General features: G+C 41.3%; 1 protein-coding gene across 1 annotated transcript in view; it reads right to left on the bottom strand.

Annotated features, from left to right (window-relative positions):
- Window positions 1–13,247, bottom strand: part of ttn.2 (titin, tandem duplicate 2) — a 228,210-nt gene extending 214,963 nt beyond the window's left edge. Inside the window, exons 1-3 of the mRNA XM_017309405.1 lie at window positions 13,223–13,247; window positions 13,061–13,099; window positions 7,001–7,007 (exon numbers count right to left, since the gene is read on the bottom strand). Coding sequence (XP_017164894.1) covers window positions 7,001–7,007; window positions 13,061–13,099; window positions 13,223–13,247 — 71 coding nt within the window. The remainder of the gene's footprint in view (window positions 1–7,000; window positions 7,008–13,060; window positions 13,100–13,222) is intronic.
- Between the last annotated feature and the right edge of the window lie 39 nt (window positions 13,248–13,286).

Here is a 13,286-nt window from a genome sequence, read left to right as displayed (position 1 = left end):
CAAGTTAATCATAAGACAGAACATAAGTTATAACAGAGCTTATAAAATGCATCTTATCTGCAGCTTTCTAGATAGAGACAAAATGTAAGTTTATGATGTGAATAAGAACTTGCTTGTGATTTAAACTATGTATATGTTTAATTACATCCCTAAAATAAAGCTAATTTACATTGTGAACCTTATTTTTAAGTTCATTAGTTAAGTATGTCAAGTATGGTACAACTAACATGGCTTGACTTGATTACAATAGTACCTTTGTTTCTTTATCAACTATTTGCTTAACCGTCTCCAYGTCTATTAAAGGCCTTTCTGTCAAACTAGAACAGCGATCTGCAGAAATGCAAACACTAACTGTGTCAGTTTAAAACTGAATTTGTGGTATTTTAATGAAGGGTAATATAAAAAATGACCAAAACAGACAAATAAGAAAACAGATTCATTTTTTCTGTCTTTGCTCTGTCCTTTCAAATCCCCCGGGGTGAGTGACAGGTGACCTTCATACAGAACCAACCTATGGTTCTGCTGCAAGTTTCTTCCTGTTAAAGGGAAGTTTTCCCTCTCCACTGTCACCACATGCATCCTTTATATGAGGCATTGCTTTAGCTTTTACCCAACTCTTAACCAATATTTGACAACTTCTGTTTTTTTTTTTCTTGGAAAGTCTTCCTGTTAAAGGGAAGTTTTTCATCTCCAGTATCACCGCATATGGTGATGGAGAATAGTTTTGARCTCATGGTTGAGAATTTAAGGCCTTGTCAACACTACATGGTGTATGGATGAAGAAGATATAGAAGACTATCAACAGTTTTTGTTGATATGGAGACTGAAGACACCAGATGGCTTCAGACTGGTAGACGGTATGGATATCAAGATGGTCGCTATGGAACAGGAGTCCAAACCAACCGGCAGGAAATGTGGTCTGCTACTTCCTGTAGCCACTGCTCAAGGCTCTGAAGCCATCGGATGAGTTCAAGGAAATTTGTGACGGAGTACAACGAAGCGAYGGATCCATTCCAGGCACAAARGTTGTTTCAGGAAAAACACGGTAGGCTGTGTGTTTGAAAGTTAGGAGTTTTGCTCTACAGCAACCAGAACAAATCTTGTATTCCGAGCGGCAGGCAGTGGCGCAACTATACATTATTCAGGTGGATGCGAAAACATAGATCGGCGCCCCCCCTCCCCCCTCCCGCTCCCGCGGGAAGGAACGTCAGGGTGAAGGAGCGACGTTCCCGCTTTCCCCCCCTCCCCCGCGAGGCGACGATACGTGAAAGGTAAAACTCGCTACATTTACCTCGTTATGTGCGCGAGGTGAAGGAGCGTAACACGCGCTGAAGTGTATGGGAAAACGTCATCGGCGCGCCGCCCCCTCCAGACGGGGTTTTGGCGCCCCCTCTGGTGCTGCGCCCCTATGCGTTCCATACCCTGCATACTAAGAAGGTAGCGATGACAAAAAAAACAAGACCAATGACCCACAGGGCAAAAGCAATTCAGACACCTTGCCCCCCCCCCACACCCCCTCTGTACCTGCACGTGTCATGTTGTCCTTCAGGGTCATCTTGTTTGCGTCTGATTTCACCCTTCATGGGCCCCCATGGCTCAGCGGAAAGGCTCTTCATCGGCATCCCCTCGCTGATGAATGACCTTGTGACCCGGACTCACCATTCTTCCTCAAGAAATTCTGCAGGTACTTTGTTGTTCAAGTGATATTTTCRTGTGGGTTTTCGGAAAGTGTCGATTAATTCTTAGTAGGTAAGTAGTAATAGTAGGTTTTTTTTACGTGTTGTATAAGACCTTAACGCCAATATTGCTAATTTCTGGTCTTTTTTTAAAAAAAATTGTAGCATTGTGATATTTGTCATTAAAGATCTTTTATGTGATGTTTGTTTAAAAGAGAAAAAGCCTGTAAGGAAACGGAATCAAGCTGATTGAAGGCAGCCATTTTAATACTGTCAGAACAGTGACGGTAGAGGAAGAACTAACGCCAAAGCGCCACCTATAGGCCTCTTTCCAGATCGACTTAATAAATCTTCCTGATTTTATTTTTCCCCTCTGTGGGCTGTCACCTTATCGTGGTGGAGGGGTTTAAGTGTCCCAGAGATCCTAGGAGCCGTCAGACTTCATGGCTCTGGTTGGGTCGGGTCTGCCGGGACAAACGGCTCCTAGGTGAGGGTTCGGACCAAGAGCAGCCCAAAGAYGGCGTAGAACTTTAAAAGTCAGGGTTTCCCCCAGTGTTTTATCARCCTGGTCCTCCACCAGGCTATGGGTTGTTGGTTGTTTCAAATGGGGATTCTTCCACACTGGTGGCAGTAAAGACAGGTTTAGCTAAAGGTTTGAGGCATTGAACTGGCTGTGAGGGTTATGAACCAATTGAGCTGTCCCTTTAGTTTCACATGCTGTAATTTCTGGATAATGATGCCTCTGTGGTGCATCTGTGACTTTATGTAACATCATTTTTAACCCAAACACACAGAAAGCCACTGATGGACGACCTAGCATCCATTTTGACTTGAGCAGGTATTTTGCTGGTAAGTGACATTCACAAGTGTGGCAATTTTATTCTGAGTTGTYAAAGGGTTTGACCTGAAACCTGCATCTGTCTTGTTGTCCTTCTGGATCATCTTTTTTTCGTCTGATTTCTAACAATATGGATTGGAGATTAAATTAAAAAAATTAGGGACTGAACTGTTTTTTATATCTGTTGTTTTATAAATGGCAAATTTCCATGATTTTGTTTTAAACTAACCTGTTTAAACCAATAAAAAGCCTTGTTTGAGTCAAAAACTTATAATTTTATTATTCAGGAGCTCAGAGAATTTTTTTACGGCTCTTTTTAAATTAACGTCCCATTTAAACAGTAAATAATCACCACATGTGTTGGCGATCATAACTTATACAGCTGCTGCTGTGAGAAGAAATTGAGTTTGTGTTTAATTCCATTACAAGTGTATCTAATAACTGAAATCAAGAGACTGGTCTTTCTGTCTTTTTTTCTCCAAAGTTTTTCATCATACTCCGTTTAATATTTTAAAGTACTACAAACATTTCAAACCAAATTACAACACATGAAAGCTTGGGTTTACAGTCAGTTTAAAATTATGAAAATGACACGTTTATAGAGGTCAAACAAGCTAAAATCAGATTGACCTTCAGCTCAGATTAAACTGATTCAGATAATATTTAATGCATCCAGCAGAAATAAAAAGGTCGGAGCATAACTGCTTAAGTCAGAGTAAAACCAGGTAGAGCAGCCACAGCAGGACACAGAGGGTCCCAAACCAGGTGTTCCAGTCCTCCATCATGATGTCCAACGCCTCCAACATCAGCCATTTATTATCAGCAYCACTGCTGCTTCCAGTCAACAGCTGTAAGTCCTGATCCTGGTCCTGGTTCTGGTCCTCTTCAAGTTTAAACCTGCAGTGACCATGACAAGAGGTCAGACAGCACAACAAGCAGCTGCTGCCCCTGATCACATGTGAGGGAGTGGAGGGTTATCTTCAGTCTGTTACTGTGTGCAAAACAAGGTCACTCTGTGAAAAGACAAACTGGTGTTTATWTCGTTAAGTCTGTGAAAGATAAAGTCATAAACATTAAAAAGAGGCAAAWTCAGGCAGTGATCATCTGCAGCAGTTTCACTAAATTCCATATATGCCGTATTAGGGTCAGTGTAGATTGAAAAAAAAAAGCAGTAAATTTATGTCAAAGAAATTCTAGAGAAAAAACARAATATTTGAGCTTCAGAAGTTGGAACATTTTGATTATTTCACTCAATAACATGAGTCATGAACATCACATCAAGTCGATCAATAAATCAGAAATGGTTGTAATCRGTGGTGGGCACACCTTTGCTAATGCGCTAATTGTGGAGTTCATTTTTTGCCTAGCACTCTWGCTAACTTTGAAAATGCTTAGTGCACTGGGCTCCCCTGAGCTAATTTTTCTGAATAAACTGAATACATTTCTGAATAAATTAAATACATTTCTGAATAAAGTGCTAAATTACTTGGCTGTTTTTCAAACTTTAAGTAATTTAGTTTTGGTTGTTGACTKATGTGTGTTTTCTAACCGAATCCCTACTATGGTCAAACAGGCAAAATCAGCAACTGAGTTAGCAATAACAATAAAACTGAAACCAAATAATTGCWTCCTGAAGCTACAGGTAGGTGTACAAAAGTAAAGTTTATCATGCTAAGAGAAATTTACTATGTTTGACTTCGTATCAACATGACTGAATTTAGCACTTTAGYATTAGCTTCTATTCAATATCTAACGCTTTAGCATTAGCAGTCCTAATGTTTATGATTACTGCTTTACAGTAGTAATCAGTACATTTTAGCTTAGTAATTTAAACATTTTAGGTCGTGGTGCCCACCACTGGATGTAATAAAAATTATGATTATGACATTGTTTGTTACCACAGATGAAATTGCTGCTTGTTTTTGAGCGGAGTTATGAATAATCTGATGAAGCTTGAGTGTTACCATGGAGCTGGTTGTAAGCTACCCACCGAGTGAGCCTGGGCTCTGGGTTTCCCATCACCTCCACCTCTAACATCACTGGACWGCCCTCCATGACGGTGGCTTGAGACCAGGGCCTGGTGAACAAGGTGAGGCCAGATTCAGAGACTTTTCCCAAAGGAAGAGACTCTGATGAGGGCTGAGGAAGAGGAGGCCCCTGGATCTGGGGAGTAAGTCTGATCTCCTCCCGGATAGCCATGGGTTGACAAATATCAGSATCTTGAGATAGTGTTAGTACATGAGGTGTAGAATATGGAGATGTGCCATGCAGGTTAGCTTGATCAGGTGAAATGTGGGTCTGAGGTTCTGGGTGGGGAGGAGCCAGCTGGGCTGAACTGGGACTCATGCTGGAACCATGCACACACTGCTGGGTGTCCTGGAGAGGGAGGACTGTCTGAAGACCCYGTTTGCTGCAGCAGATACTGGTGTTGCTGATGGTTTTAGGCTGTGGAGGGTTTTGGATGAGGTCTTCAGGTGGATCTCTGGGACCTTGGTTTGACGTTTTGTTGGTCTGTGAYCTGCCAGAAGGCAACGACTGGTTGAAGATGCTCTGGGTGACTGTGGCGGCTGTACTAWTACTGCTGTCTTTAAGTGTTAAAGGTACATCCTGATCTGGTTCACTTCTGGTCTGCGAAAAGGTTGGATCTTGAGATGTTGAACTTTGGGGCTTTGTTGTAGAAGGTTCTAGAAGGTTATTATCTTGTGGTTGGGTTATGTCTTTATGGGGTATAGTGTCTGTAACACTGGACATGTGAGAAGACTCTTCAAACTTGGGGACTGGATCAGAGGAGGGATTGAATGTACTTTCCTGTGCAGAGTTGCTGCAGACCATTGGGTTGGTAGAATGATTGCCTGAAAAAGATGACTTGATGATAATGTTTTGCTGGGAAACTAAACTTGTGCTGATCTTAGTAAGACTGTCTTGTTGAGGTGTTCTTGAATTTTTGACAGACTTCATGTCATGATGGGTATGACTTGTACAATGATGAGATTCAAGTAATTCCCTCTTTTCAGGAAGGATACTGTTTGTTTTGGTGTAACTAGGATGGATGTTTAGAACCTCAGTCTCTCCTTTAGGAATGTTGTGATTGTGGAGACCTTTGTCTGAACCATTGAAGGACTGCGAATGAAGGCTTTGACTCAAATCCTGTGTAAGGGTTGTGCATGGACATCTCTGCTTTGGAGCGTTTTTAACTTTAGAGCAGCGTTTGTTGTTGTACCCATGGTCTGGGTTGTCCAGAGAGAGGTCAGAGGTAGACTCTTTGGTTTTCAGGATGGTGCACAGACTACTGGTAAAAAGTGTTGTAACAGGAACTGTGGATGGACTTGGGTTAAAGGATCTGGACTCTGACCTGAACCTGTGGTACAACAGAAACATTATCTTTCATCTGGAAGCATTAATGAAGTAGACCTTTGATCAAAGACCAGAGTGAATGTGGATCAAACAAACCTGGTCCTGCTGTGTAGTCTGACTGTAGGAGCTGGACAACTCTCCATCTGACTTGAGTCTTTATGTTGTGGGACAGAATCAGTACTAGTTGGTTCTGACTGGGCACAGCATTGGTGGCTGACCTGGCTGATGTGAACGCTATGAGAGCTAAAACAGAAACCCTCCTCCACATCTGACTGGAACATGTTGGACTCTGGAGTCTCAGCCAGCGGCGGCAAGGAAATGTCGTCAGGGGACGCACAATCGTACTCATCGTTGGAAAAACAATCCTCGGTCGTCACCTCTGGTTGATGGAGCTCCACATGTGGAGACGTTTCCTGGGTAAAAAAGAAAATAATTTAATGTTTTATAATATATTTGTGGAGACTGTTTTAAATAATGGTTAGRAAAATGCTCTGGATAAGTAATACAGAGGCATCTCAGCAGAACCACTGTAGCRTAACATGACTATAAATACTGTAGAAGTCTACCTTCAAGCCACAATTCTCTTTCTGTCTGAACAAAACTCCATTGTGTGATGCTTTATATTAAATACTTCAAGTTTACCTGAGCAATCAGGGCTTTTTGGTGATATATAGTAGCRTATCGTCAGCATAGAGGTGAATATTACTTCTGATTCTAACCTGTAGTGAACTTGAGCGACAGAAGTTTGAACTGATGTGTTGTTCCGCTCCTTCCATTTCCCTAAGAAACTCTTCCTGGTGATCAGGAAATGATGGGCYAATGACAGACTGAGAGGGTGGGGCTTGAGGCTCAGAAGCAGAAGTCTGTGATTGGTTGAGGGCAGCTTGAACCTGCCGCTTGGCATCCACAGGTGAGCTGATGGTGAGGATAGAAGTGAAGGAGGAGGTGAACTTCTCACTGTGTAACTCTCTGAGGTTAAAGACAATAATGTGAGGCAACAGTTTAATAACACCAGTTTTAATAGTTTCAAACTGATGTTTCAATGATTTCTTTAAATGTCCAGTTTTTATTGATAATCTGAACATTAGAGACGTGAAACATTTTCAGTTTTTATTCCAAAACGTCTTTTTTCAACCAGCCTACCAATACTGAGGACATAAAGCTAATATAAATTWTATTATTACAATAAACAGTTAAATCAGAAGAAACTGATCCACTTGGGTTTGTGAACATTCACAAAAAAAATTAATGTTTCATAATAATTTGGATTCAAGCCAAAAAGAAGAAGAACAAAGAAAATTTTATATAATCTACAGCATTATGTATCCTACTAACCTGTTGGCTGTGGATCCGTTTACCGCCTGAGTCTTCTCTGACGGAGGCTTCCTATTGGCTGCAGCAGCCTCCTTTCTATCGTTCTCTGTGATCAGTTCGGGGGTGTGGCCTGTCTCTTTAAGTTCATGCTGGAAATAATTTTTTTTTTTGTCAACATCATAAATCACACATTAATCACCTCTATATTTGAGTTATTTATCTTTACCATATCAGCAGCCTCCTGTGTGTTGCGGTTATCCTTCTGCTTCATCCTGCTCTTTTCCTCTGTCTTCTCCTGCTCTTCTGTCTGCCTCCCTTGTTTCCTCTCTCCTTCCTCCTCTACATCCTTMTGCTGTTTCAGATTCTCCAGCTGAATTCAACATCCATCATAAAGAACAAAAGAAGRAGAAACATTATCGACYGTCGGATCTAAGTGGAATCTTTGAATGGAGTTTGTTCACCTTCAGTTTGGCCTCCAGCTCCATCAGTCCCTCACTCAGCTCTCTGATGGACTCCACCATCTCTGAGTGTTTACTGACCGTCTTCTCTATGTAACGCTGGCCCTCCTCCACCCCTGAAACACCAAAAATATTCAATTTAATTCCTTGTATGTTTCTTAAATTACACATATTTTTTAACACAACACAAGAACAGYGTGGTTCATAATAGTTCGAAATCTGAAAACAATAATAMATTTTTTTAAGAATAAAAACTCAKTAGTATTTTCCACCCACCGTGCAGCCTGACAGCCAGCTCTGTGATTTGACTGATCCTCTCCTCCTGCTGAGGAACCGTCGGCCAAACAAACTTCTCAAACTGCCGGTAGAGAACGGAGACGGCTTCGGTGCTGCGGCACTCCAAGGAAAACTTCCCAACGCGAGCGATGGTGSCGCTCGCCTCCTCGCACCAGAAATGGTACTGTGGAYGCAGAGCGACATGCAGCTGTACACCCTCTGATCGATCAAGTCATCAATGATCCCAATTGATCGCTGGCAGYGATACCTCCTCCATGGCCTGCTGCAGCTTGCACGTCATGTCCAGGGTTTTCTGGTGCTCACAGAYGTTTCTCTCTAGCTGTCCCATCTGCCTCTGCAGCTCGTTGACGGCGTCCTCCAGCTGCCGGRCCATGCCCGTGYTTTTGACCTCCGATCCCAGCCGGGCCGTCACACCATGAACGCGCTTCCTGAGCCCCTGCAGGACCAGATGGACCACATTTGGTCAACTCAATATGACATCGACCACAAAGACAAAACGTTGAAGAAAAGAAAAGCAGTACAGAGTTCCTGAAAGTTTCACTTTAAATTTCCAGGCGAAACCATCAGAGGATCCTAGAAAAGGTTGAATTGTACTCCAGAGGTTCCCAACCTTTGGGAACGTAAAAAGGGAGTCTCTCTAATAGACACCTGCACCCTCTAATGGGTGGAGGGGCAACCGGGCTACAGTTCTGCTGTTTCAATTCTTGATTTTTGAGCTCTTTATAGAAACATTACCTTCTAAATGTTATAGTAAAGAAGAAGGAAAGGCAATACCTTTTCAGTGCCATAAAAAAGAAACTTTGGTTCCTCTAGTAATAAAACCTGAAAATCAGTAAGGCATTGAGCTTTGCTTTGAAGCGCTCATTGGACCAGGTGGGTCATATCAGGGTTAATTACCAGGTAAAACTCTGATGTACCTGCAGCTTCTCCTGGTAAACCTCCATCTGCTGCAGCTGGTTCCAGACTGCCTTCAAGTTCCTCGTTCGGTCGTTTCTCTTCAAGTAGTTGAACTTTGTGTTGCTGAAACGTTTTTTCAGCTCCTTAAAGGACTCGCGAAGCTAAACGTTAAAACAGAATGTCAAACAGAAGGTTGTGAACAGATTAAAACCTCATTGTCTCAGAATAATTTTGTGCAAAAAATGTAACGAACAAGATTTGTATAAACCATAGACAAACTAAGCAAGTCACCTTTAATATTCAGATTCATAATGGTGTTGTTTGTATTTGTTTTTATAAAATATGAAGGTCATCTTCTGCACTGATTAAGTCCAGGTTTCAGTTACAGGAGGTGATTTGTCCATAAAGGCGACAGCTGCGTTGAGCTCACAGGAATAATGTTACACCAAACAACAGTTCCTCTAAGGCACTATCTGCTCTATAAATAGATGATAAACACTGTTGTTAGTGCTGAAGCTCAAAGAAGAACCGTCACTTTCATTTAGAGCGTAAATGTCCAACAAGCTTGTTGAATGCTAGTTAAGAAGTTCATTGCTTGGTTGGGGAACCCACTGCATCCAATAGGGATGGGTGATACTTTCACAGTATTTTGTGGTATTTATTGAAATAATGAGAATTGACAATAAAATGTGTTTAATACTTCTTTAAAGTCTTTTTTCAAAACTTCCCATCTGTTAAGTCACAACTGACATGCACCACTACCAAGTAGTAACCAAAGCTGAGATCCAGCAGTTTATCGCTGTATAATGGCTGCTGGAGAAGACAAGTGTTTTACTTTTCAAAGATGTACGGTTGTATAATTGCGCATGTGTTTGCAGTCATTTTCATATGAGTGTAAAGGCTGAGATGGGGGGCGTGTCCGGCAGCAGCTTATTTGGATTTAAAGTGACAGAGGCCRTAAGACAGATAAAGTATCATCTAAGAATGATTTTGTGCAAAAAATGTAATGAACATGATTTGTGTAGACCTGACCTGTTTGGAAGCCTTTTAACGCTTTTCAAGACTTTGGATACTAAGTGGGAAAAAAAAAACAACCTTTCTGCTACCTGTTAGATTTTGGTGCTGTAGACCAAGTTTATCTCAAATTAAACAGTTTGCAATCATCTTGTTTTTGTGTGCTCCTCTTGACAACTCAGAAATTACCAATATACCTTTTGGAGAAACTGTTGGTAGTTGTGGGTTATACTGAGTTCTCCTCTTCATTCAGGGGACTCAGGGGGTTCTGTGGTTTGTTTCTGCAGCTCCAGCCTCTTTGGTCTTTGATGGGATTATTTTTGGAGCAGAGGAACATTTCTGTCTCGGCTGGGAGGAGCGGAGGTGTCCGGTGTCTGATCTGTCAGCTGACGACAGCTGAGAGAGACGGAGCCGACTGTCAGCGGAACCGATTAAAACCAGCGGCTGGACGGGTTGCAGCGACAGGAAGAGGAGAAAGGAGGCTGGGGAAACCCGGGGTGAGTCAGAGGAAGGAGCTCCAATGGAGCAAGGAACAGGAGAAAGTAGCTAGGCGATTGTCAAATTTCTGAAGATTTAATTTTGGGTTTACACTGTGATGCCAAATTAAAACTTGGAAAATAAATATTCATGCCACACTTTTCAGATTTTCTGTATGAAATAATTTGAAAACTGTTACAGAGGAAGTCGTCACAACATGTTCGTACTGGTCAGGATTAGTGGCCAGTTTAATTCCTAAACACAGATTAATATGTGTTTGTGATAGCCAACATGTTGCACCAGGTGCATGATGGGAAATGCCTGTCGTCTGGCTGRCTGTATTTCAGGAGTCTCTCCTGTTACTGCACTGACCCAGTATCACCAGCAAACCATCAGACTGGTGAACATGTGTAAAAACCTTGAAACAGATTTTATTTGCAATTGAATAATCAAACAAAAAAAAACAAAAAAAAAAACTTAGTTTATAATTCTAATTTTTGTAGCTTCTCTTCAATGTCTAGGAACCATTAACTGGTTTGCCACCTAAAGGTTTCCATGGGGTATAAATAGGATGCGACACTGAGGCACCAGTTCTCTGGGCCACTAACCTGGATGGTGACCCAAGTTTATCATTTCACTTTGTTCAGTGAGGACGATGGTAATGGAGGTAAAATCATCTCCAGAGCTGAGAATAACAGCAGAGACTGGCACTTGGTCACCATAGCAACCACTAATCGATATTGGGAAAACATGGGATTTTATTTGTAACTTCTTTAGACAGATGATAGTAAAACTGAGATTTAAGGTAATAATATTTCAGGATGGTTTAAATTTGGAGTATCTGTGATGCTGTGAGTCTGTTTGTCTTGCAAAAGCATGAGCTCTCTAACATATCAGGACATTTATAATACAAAAAAACGGAAYATGATCAAATAAATATACATTTATTTTAAGGATTTTTAATGTGCACCCAACATTTTCCTATCATACAGATATTTCCTATAATCTTTAAATAATGGTTGTTCAGATCTGCTTCACAGAAACGTGTTTAACTCTGATTTATGATTCAAACAGAACAAGGCTCCCAAACTCAACTAACCACTGCGATAAATCAACACGCATCAAAGAATATTCACATAGACGCAAAATGTTGTARTTTTTTGTTGAAAGGCTAATAGTCTCACAATAAAATCCCAAAGATGACACAGTTTGACAGAGATGATTTAAATCTRCAGAAAAACCCTGAAGTCGGTCACCTTAATTTAAAGTGAACTTAAAGCAGCTGAAGAATTAATATTAATGATAATTTAAAGTTTCACCACTTCCTAGAAACTTTTTATTGATGAAAACTGATCAGAAAAAATTCATTGAGAAAATGAATTATGATGCAGTGAAAACAGTTTTAAGGRAAGTAATAAATTCCTGAGCTGAAATGTGTTTTTGAGCAATTATAAGATGATAATAAATATTAACACAGCTAAGTTTATAAGTAGGTAATCAGCAGAAGTCGGATTTTAAATGAARGCTAACATCAGCGCCCTCTGCTGGTCTCTTTGSTGATTGACAACTTGTTAAGAGCTCTCCTAAGTTCATAATTTGGATCTCTAGAGTTGAATCTCCAAAAATAACCAAAGCATAAATTTCTTCTGAACACATTTAGAAAATAGACAGATGGTTAGAAACATTCTGACCGATTTYAGATTAAAATRTTTGATTTCTGTGGTATTTTTGTTTGGATGTACTGCTGCTCGGCCTGCTGAGTTGAAACCTCACCTGGGTGATGTCTTCATGCAGCAGGTGAGTCAGCTGCTCCCTTTGGAGCTCCTCCTCACATTGAGCTGCTTTGTTCAGCCAGGACTCACAGAGAGAGTCCAGAGACCCCAAACGGATCTCCAGCTGGTTCACCTGGAAACCAGCCCAGSTCTGAAACACCAAGAGAACGTTGCTGATTGAAGTTTTCATCGTGTGATTCAGTAAAAACAGCAAACTATTCATTCATACGCTTTGTGAAACCGCRGTACGGATGTCCRTCTTCATAGTCGACGTGGTTCTAAGGAGGTTCTGGATCTGCTGCTGGGCCTCCTGTAATCGACTCAGCTCTTCTTCTTTGGACTCATGTAAACCAGTGCAACCAGTTAAAGGACTGGGAGGTTCTGACTGAAGCAGCAGCTCCAGCTGGACACAGAAAAATTAACATTAAAATTAGGCACAGCTCTCTGGAGTAAGTCGCCACAACATCTCGCTCCTACAATGAGCTCAGGAGACGTGCAGTTCCACCAGGTATTGGCTAATTATTGTTGGCTAATCTGAAGGCRGAAGCTTGGACCTGGTCCACACAGGCGTTTTTYACAGCTKAATGGTTGCCATGRAAATCACGGGGTTTCTYAAACATGCATGAAAGAATCAAGGCAACACTCAGGTATGTTTTAAATAAAGAAATAAGATGCTGTAAAGTAAAAAAAAAAGTAAATTTTATGTAATGCTGCCCCTTTAAATAAACATTTCTAACTCCATGTTATTATTTTTTATTCAATCTTTGTTAAAAAGGAGCTTTTTAAGATCCCGCAGGATGCTGACATTTCTTTTCTTCTCACCTGTTTGGCTGTGAGATGGAAGCTGCTGCTCTGGTTCAGGATCGACTCGCCTTGCTGTATTTTGTCCTTCACTGCTTGCTGTAGCTTCAGCAGCTCTGATAGATCCTCCTCCATCACTGCTCCTCCCAGCCGGGCCTGGACTCCCCTCAGGTTCTCCCAGCTCCTCACCGTATTTTCCACCTCAACATCCAGCTGCTGTGGAGAGAAGAGACCAAACGCCTCATCATCAGACGGTTCCAGTCGGTCTCTAAACGCCCCAAAGATCTTTAGGTTCATCTGGTTCCAGTTTTAGAAGCAACTCACAGATGTTCAAATTCTTCTTCTTCATTTTATAAAAAAGTAGATTTAATAATAATTTTTAAAATTA

This window comes from Poecilia reticulata, linkage group LG2 (genome assembly GCF_000633615.1).
Source record: "Poecilia reticulata strain Guanapo linkage group LG2, Guppy_female_1.0+MT, whole genome shotgun sequence".
In the NCBI taxonomy this organism is placed as follows: Eukaryota; Metazoa; Chordata; class Actinopteri; order Cyprinodontiformes; family Poeciliidae; genus Poecilia; species Poecilia reticulata.
This window is presented reverse-complemented; position numbering and strand designations above follow the sequence as displayed.